Raw genomic sequence first — 7,286 nt, 5'->3', positions numbered from 1 at the left:
ATAATATTTTTAAAGTCAAGACAAATTTAAGACATTATGAACCCCTAGTCCACTTAATTGGGCAATTCTGTAGAAAAAATGGCATTTAGAAGCATCTGAAGTTTATCTTCGCTGAATTGGAACAGTGGTGGAGGAAGTATTCAGATCTTTTACTTATTAAAAGTAGCAATGCCACAGTGTAAAAATACTCCACTGCAAGCAGAAGTCCTACACTGAAAATGCGATTTAAATATTTAAGTCTTAGTATCAAGATATCCTTAAAGTACCTAAGGTGAAGGTAATAATGGCCCAATTCAGAAGCATATACATTATATTACTGGATTATAATGATTGATGCATTAATGTGTTCATCAGTTTAATGTGGCAGCTGGTAAAGGTGGAGCTCATTTTACTGAAAGTATATACTGCTGGGTAGCTTGTGACTATATTTTGTATAAACGAAATACCTAAAGCTATAAATGTGGAGTAAAAAGTATTCCCCTCATAAAAGTAGTGTAACTGAGCAAAATGGAAAGTACAAGTACCACAGAGTTCTACTTAAGTACATTACTTGAGTTGTACTGAAGTACAGTATCGTGTCACTTTCCACCAATGACTCAGAAAATCATGTGCTTTAGTGCTGTGAGCATTTCTGATGAAGTCACAAATATGCCTTTCACCTCGGAGTGTGTTGCAGGCTCTGTGCCTGCTGTTTGGTGATCCTGTTTGACCTTGTTTTGCCTTCAGGACGATAGCGATTACACCCAGAAAGTGTGTGTGTGTCGGGGGTAGGGGCAGAGAGAGTGAGAGCGAGCTTGCATGTACCTCCATGTGTGTATGTGTATGTATAGTTCGTGTGTGTGTTGGGGAGGGGGGGTCAGTCTCCTATCCCTATTGAGCCACATAGCAAGGGCTATTAAAAGCCCTTTGTGCCAGTGGACAATGGAAGGAAGGCAGCCATTGGCCCTCGGATGAAAACCTGGCTGGGTGGAGGATCTGTGAAGGTGGGTATCAAAGGCAGGGCCGTTGGGAAGAAAATCAAAAAGCCATCAAACTCGTTTGTGGGAGCCGATTGTGCTGCTCAACAGGAGGGGTGGTATTTAGATTCTAGCATTACTACATTATCAAATTAGTAACTTTTACTAGTCAATGAGAGTCATGCTTATCACATTTCTTTGAATTACAAACGTTATAATTAAGCACCTTAAACGACCATTTATTTGTAATTTGGGGGAGGCTGGTCTATGTTATCTTGTCAGTATTCGCAAAGTTCTTTATAAATGATCATTTCTAACAATTGCTAATGAACATAACTTCTCAGAAGTGTTTATTTAGTAACCACAGGAACTGCTAACTGACACTGAGGCTGTCTCCTCTTGAGATGACAAAGCGCACTCATACAGAAATGTGTCATTTTCAGAAGGTGTTATCTACACACATGAAAACACCCAGACATCCTCAAACGAAAGATGGTGGCAGTTTCTGTAAGCTGGACCAAGCATCACTCACTTGACAAGAATAATTTACACGCTGATTAAGACAGCAACATGTATCATCTACATCTCACACACACAGTGTTGACTTCCTTTGAATGCACACAGCCTGAAGTGATGCTGAGCAGAAGAGCAAAACCTTTGTGAGCGATGGGCGGCATGTAAAAATGGTGAAATACAGACTGATGCTTTGCTTTGGTCACACTGCTCCAGGTGGAGGGAGGTTGTTTCTCCACTGGTGTGACTGATTCAGAAGTCCAGCACATTCACACTGCTGCTAATTCGAGAGGCTTTCTTTCTTCTGAAACTTTCTCTCCTTCTCTGTTTGACTGGACGTAACTGCAAGCAGCGAGCAGACCTCTGAGGTGTCTTCAAGAGGCCACTTAAAAAGAACTAAAGACAAGATCTGAGACATCTGGGGGGGGGGGGGGTTCAACTAAATCCCCAGATACTCCCCTCACACATCTCCTCCTCACTGTACTGAGCTATTCAACACTCGCCCCCCTCCCCTCCCTGCTCCCTCGGACACCCTGAGAGCTCTGAGCTCTGTCCCTTTCTCTCTGAAGCCCTGCCTGAAGTCTATCTCTCTCTTGCTGTCTGTCTTTTGCATGACAATAATTCTCCCAAGTCCATGGCCCAGGACAATGCTTGTGTAGATGGGGTTTGATGTCTTTTAAGCTATTGACCAGGCTCTTGGGGTCTGCCTAAGCTTCCCTGGTCCTGGATCGATGTGGAGGACAGACAGAATGCAAATCTGCTGGTTAGAGTAGAGCAGAAGCTGATTTTTCAGGTTCAGAGGAGGAGATTCTGTCTATAGTCAATAACCGCTGTTTGCAACCTGTAACCAACCTGCCCCTAACGAGGCCACGAGATACGTTTGAGGTGTAACAAATTCCACATGTTATTTGAATTACATTCATGCCTACAAGCCTCCTAATATTAACTATTGAATAGGATAATCTGAAAAGGCAAAATCATTATTTTATCAAAATGTTCAGCGGTTAGATAGAATTTCATTTGAGGAGCCACAAGGCAGCAAAAAGGATGAATCTGATGCTCATTCATTTCAAGCTGGATAGAAAATGTTTAAGTGATATTCCAACACAACTTGATTATTGCACCTGCAGACAACACATTGGCCCTCAGACCAGTTTTGGACCTTCAGGCCATATCAGACTGAATGCCAAGGCACTGGCCCCCAAAAGCCTGCAGCCCAGAGTGAAACTGTTTGTTACAGAGCACAGGAGAGGAGAGGGGGAGGCGGTGGGTGTGGGGCGGAATCAAAGGCTTGAGACTTATTGTTCCAATCTGAAAAGGAGCTAATGGTCGACCATCGCAACTCGGGATCTGAAATCCACGGGGTGCCCCGGGGCCAGGTCGTACAATGGCACCCCCTCTTCTGTCCCGCAGTGTGTCTTCCTGCCGCAATCTGCGGCCAACGACTCGCGCCGGGGGAGCGCATCTGTACAGTGCTGCGGCCATCCAGGCTTCTGAATGGCCACCGATCACCAGTGAATGGGAGAAGTTCACCTGAATGCTGTTGGTCATTTCACGTTTTCTTTCTAGAGAATCAGAATCGAAAGTGGCCAAAAACCTCAGCGTCCAATGGCAGCGTTTTGTCTGCAGCCTCAGATAAATACTGCGCATATATCCACCTTGACAAAGCGGTATTGAGATAAATTTTGTTTTCTTTTTAAATAAGTGCTAAAATCTGCTTTATCTGATATCAAAGAGCACAATCCCTGTTTTCAGTGCAAATAACAAAAGTCTCCAATACAAACCCAAGACAAGCACACTCAAATATCCAGTCGGTAAAAAACAAACAAAAAAGGGAGATAAATGCGTCATATGTGTTCCATCACGCACACACTCTCACTTCCTTGTCTGCCTCTTCTCGTGTAATTCCACCCAGTTTATCTCATGTAGTTCCTTTGTGAGTTTCTGCTGAGCTGCCAAAACAGTCTTAAAGCATAAACTCAGCTTGGCTCGTATGGTCGTTTGCTTCAAATCAAATGTGGCCCCATTAAGTGCATTTGTTTTATCAAAGTTATTCGGGATTACAGTGTCAGTTTACTGTATTCAGTGTTAGTAATTAAAATTGATTCAGGTCCGATTGAAGCCTCAATGGCGGGGATTTTAATATCAAAGCCATCTCCTTAGAGGGGAATCATTTTAACAAACCAAGCATTATAATTCATGTATGAGGTGAGCAAGTTATAGTGTTACAATGTGTAGCTATTTACAGGACTCGTGCCTACTTAGCAATGTAAATATAGATTTTAAGGTGACTTCAAACTGTTGAATTATTAATATTATCCTTACTAATGATTTTGCATTGCGCGTAATGACTTTTACATTCACCTGAAGAGCAAAAAAACACAGTTGGTCTGCAGCAAAGACGGCTCGGGTGGACGTGAAAACACGCCCACTACTTTGGGAAGAATCAAGGTCATTCACAAATTCACCATCAGCTGTGCGCAATTGTCTGCGCCAGCCAATGGGCGAAGAGATAAGGCCATCTCCAACAGCCGCAGCTGTGATTAGGAAAACCTGCGGAGAGGAGGGGAGAGGAGCATTTGAGCTTGAAGGTGAGGCGAGCGGCCGTGGCGTGAAACACTGGGCTTCATGGAGTAGGCCGCAAGCGTATTGGTGGTTATGTTGCACCAAAACAGCAACTGCTCATGCCAACATTTTTGCGCAATTTGCCCTCAAACGGACTTTTTTTGGACAGGTGCTGGGGTTTTCTCGGAGAGCTTCCTCTCTCATCCCTCCTTGACTTGTGCGTAAACGTGAAACGGATTAGTAAGTTTATGATCAGTTCTAGCTAACTTTCTCTTTTTCTTTTTCACTTTTCAATTTTTGGACGCGCGCTTGTTAGACAGGCTCTCGCACCGTTTGGAAAATATGTCTGAAAGGTCGCAGAGACCGGAGTGCCAAAGCCGGCCCTATGACTTCAGCCGCACCAACCCCTGTACCCAGATTTTGGGTCAGGAAAGTTTGGGTGGCGCAGCGTCATTTCAGCTTCCTCACGGCGTCCTGCCAGACCCGAGCCTCTTCTACAACAAAACCGCTTACACAGGCATCACGCCGGCATCTGCGCAGACCTTTTTCCCTTTCCCACCCGTCGCCAGCGACTACAGGGGATCCGACCTGCAGGCTGGAGAGTTTGGGCAACCCAAGCACTGGTATCCCTTCGCTGCGCCCGAGTACACCGGCCAGGTACCCGGCGTAATAGCAGCTACCCAGCCTATAAACCTGAGTCCCCCCATAGCCGAGACCCGGGAGCAAATCAAGCTGCCCGAAATAAAGACTGAGAAGGACACTGGCGATGACTTCTCAACGGAGATCAAGGTTCAGCAGTACCCAACACCTCCGGCCTCCGCAGCCATGCCCCATGGAGTCCTCTACTCCACGGCCTGGAACACTTCCTTCTGGCCAGGGATCACCCACATCACACCGCCCGGCAGCAATAATCAAAACCCCTCAACATCATCTGCATCTTCACCGTCTATGTCCCCTTCACCCCCAAGTAACGGGCTTTCAGGGAACGCGTTTTTCAGCGTCAACTCAACTCAGGCGGCCACCGGGCCTCAGACGCAGAACCCGGCCTCCTCCACGCGGAGCAGCGGGTCCTCCAGCGGCGGGTGCAGCGACTCCGAGGAGGTAAGGCCAGTGAAGCAGGTCTCCAATTACGACCAACTTCCCTTTGCTAGAGCCATAGCAACGTGTAGGGACTCTGTCCCAGTTCAGTTTCCATCTCAAATGTTTTCTCTGTTCAACAGGAGAACCTTTCCACCGAAGAACTGGAGCAGTTCGCCAAGGAGCTGAAACACAAACGCATTACTCTGGGTTTCACTCAAGCCGATGTTGGCCTTGCCCTAGGTAACCTTTATGGTAAGTTCCCATATTGACACACTGGTTTATTTTTTTCCCCATAGCTCCTGGCTCTTCTGTGACCCATGGTGCCACATGTGTCTGAGAAACTGTCACAACCCAGTCCTGAATCATAAAGTCAGTAGTAGTCTGTGAGCTACTCCATTAACACTGTATGCCAGTTCATGGGGCCATGTTTTATGGAATTCTAATTTAATATGCAGACTGACACCTAATTATGGCCTTTACCTACATCACTGATAACAGCAGGTGATGTGGTCCATTAGTTTGACAAGTGTTTCACTTAAACTGCCAGGGCACACAGAAGAACATTTTTAGTTTTATCTGCATATATGTAACAGACTGGGACTCTGGCATTGATGAATCTCATACTTGTGGCTGATGATGTATTTCCATGTGATATTTGATGTCTGTAGGTAAGATGTTCAGCCAGACAACTATTTGCCGATTTGAGGCTCTGCAGCTGAGCTTCAAGAACATGTGCAAGCTGAAACCCCTTCTCCAGAGGTGGCTGAATGAAGCTGAGACCTCGGAAAATCCCCAGGACGTAAGTTTGCAACACTGACATCTGCCAACTAGTTTACAAGACAACAGATGATCACCAAGCTTCATGGGATCGGCTGGTCTATTCAGGCTGAACTAAATTCCTGCTGAGCAAACCTGAATGAAGGCCCTCAGCTGTCTAAAATGCCATCTAGTGGCCATAATCAAGCTGTTTAGCGATCACAAGAAATCCTATTTGAACATTGATCACCAAACATTACTTTCACCAAATGGGACAACCATGTGTCCAGTATATAGCACACACTTTCATGAATAAAGCTGCATACAAGAAATGAGCCCATAGTGACATGTTTCTGATTTCCTCAGATGTACAAGATCGAGCGAGTCTTCGTTGACACCAGGAAGAGGAAGAGGAGGACCAGTCTGGAGGGAGCCGTGCGCTCTGCCCTGGAGTCTTACTTTATTAAGTGTCCCAAGCCCAACACCCAGGAGATCACACACATCTCAGATGACCTGGGTCTGGAGAGGGATGTAAGTACAAACTCTAAAAGTGATGCCGCTCACCATTTTGAAAGGATGTGTGTCACATTTTTAAAAGACAAACGCTCTTCCTGGCAGGTGGTGCGCGTTTGGTTCTGCAACCGAAGACAGAAAGGAAAGCGTCTGGCCCTGCCACTGGACGAGGAGTGCGACGGTCAGTACTACGAGCAGAGCCACTCCCCACTGAACATGGCCCCCTCCCCGATTCCCAGTCAGGGCTACCCTGCTTCCAGCTACACCGGTGCCCCTCCTCCCACACTCTACATGCCCCAGCTTCATCGGGCCGACGTCCTGAAACAAGCCCTGAACCCCGGACTGGTTAGTCACCTGACTGGATAAACCTGCTCAGGTAGCTGAAGACGAGCCTCTAAATCCTGCAACCAGATCGATCGTATCGGTGGATTGTGACACATTCAAAGGTGTGGAGGCTCTTCTGAGTGCAGCAGTGAGAGGGAAGTGATTTCTTTATCCTGTTCAGAAGGTGAAGCCGCCAAATCCTCTTTGCATCGACGTGCAACTCAACAACTGATTTGACTTCAAACTAAAACCAAGAGGAAAATCTAAAACTCAATGTGCCTTTCTGTTTATTTTTTTTGTGTTTTTGAGCGATGCATAGTAAGTTATTCCGCAGGCTTTAATCATTGAGGGTTAGAACAGTGCCAGTGTGGTGTTGCAGCATGTGGTCCAGCTGTGGAGTGAGGATGAGGTTGCGAATGCGATCAGGGTTAAAGAGCCAGGGTATCCCTTCCACTTAAACTAAATCCTGGGTAGGTTTTCTGTGGTGCAAGATCGAGGTTATCAAAGGAATCGCGATGTGAGCCTCTTTGAACAGAATTCACCTTTGACAGCTTGGCCAGTGTTTGTGCAATACGTCGG

The 7,286-nt window shown here is 46.2% G+C and overlaps 1 protein-coding gene across 1 annotated transcript; it reads left to right on the top strand.

The window, feature by feature from the left end:
• Nucleotides 1-4,376: 4,376 nt before the first annotated feature.
• Nucleotides 4,377-6,946, top strand: pou5f3 (POU domain, class 5, transcription factor 3). The gene is made up of 5 exons (XM_041960442.1): nucleotides 4,377-5,135; nucleotides 5,255-5,366; nucleotides 5,783-5,913; nucleotides 6,237-6,401; nucleotides 6,489-6,946. Exons 1-5 carry the CDS (start codon nucleotides 4,377-4,379, stop codon nucleotides 6,747-6,749), a joined length of 1,428 nt encoding a protein of 475 aa, XP_041816376.1. The 3' UTR covers nucleotides 6,750-6,946.
• Nucleotides 6,947-7,286: the final 340 nt, after the last annotated feature.

Source organism: Chelmon rostratus, chromosome 19 (assembly GCF_017976325.1).
Source record: "Chelmon rostratus isolate fCheRos1 chromosome 19, fCheRos1.pri, whole genome shotgun sequence".
NCBI classification, from domain to species: Eukaryota; Metazoa; Chordata; class Actinopteri; order Chaetodontiformes; family Chaetodontidae; genus Chelmon; species Chelmon rostratus.
Note: the sequence above shows the minus strand (reverse complement) of the source record. Positions and strands in the feature narration are given on the sequence as shown.

What these genes read in the sequence shown, in the direction of transcription:
- pou5f3 (XM_041960442.1), top strand. Translation starts at nt 4,377, where the DNA reads ATGTCTGAAAGGTCGCAGAGACCGGAGTGCCAAAGCCGGCCCTATGAC. An exon ending in CCTCGGAAAATCCCCAGGAC is followed by an intron (nt 5,914 to 6,236) that starts GTAAGTTTGCAA and finishes TGATTTCCTCAG; the next exon opens with ATGTACAAGATCGAGCGAGT. An exon ending in ACCTGGGTCTGGAGAGGGAT is followed by an intron (nt 6,402 to 6,488) that starts GTAAGTACAAAC and finishes TCTTCCTGGCAG; the next exon opens with GTGGTGCGCGTTTGGTTCTG.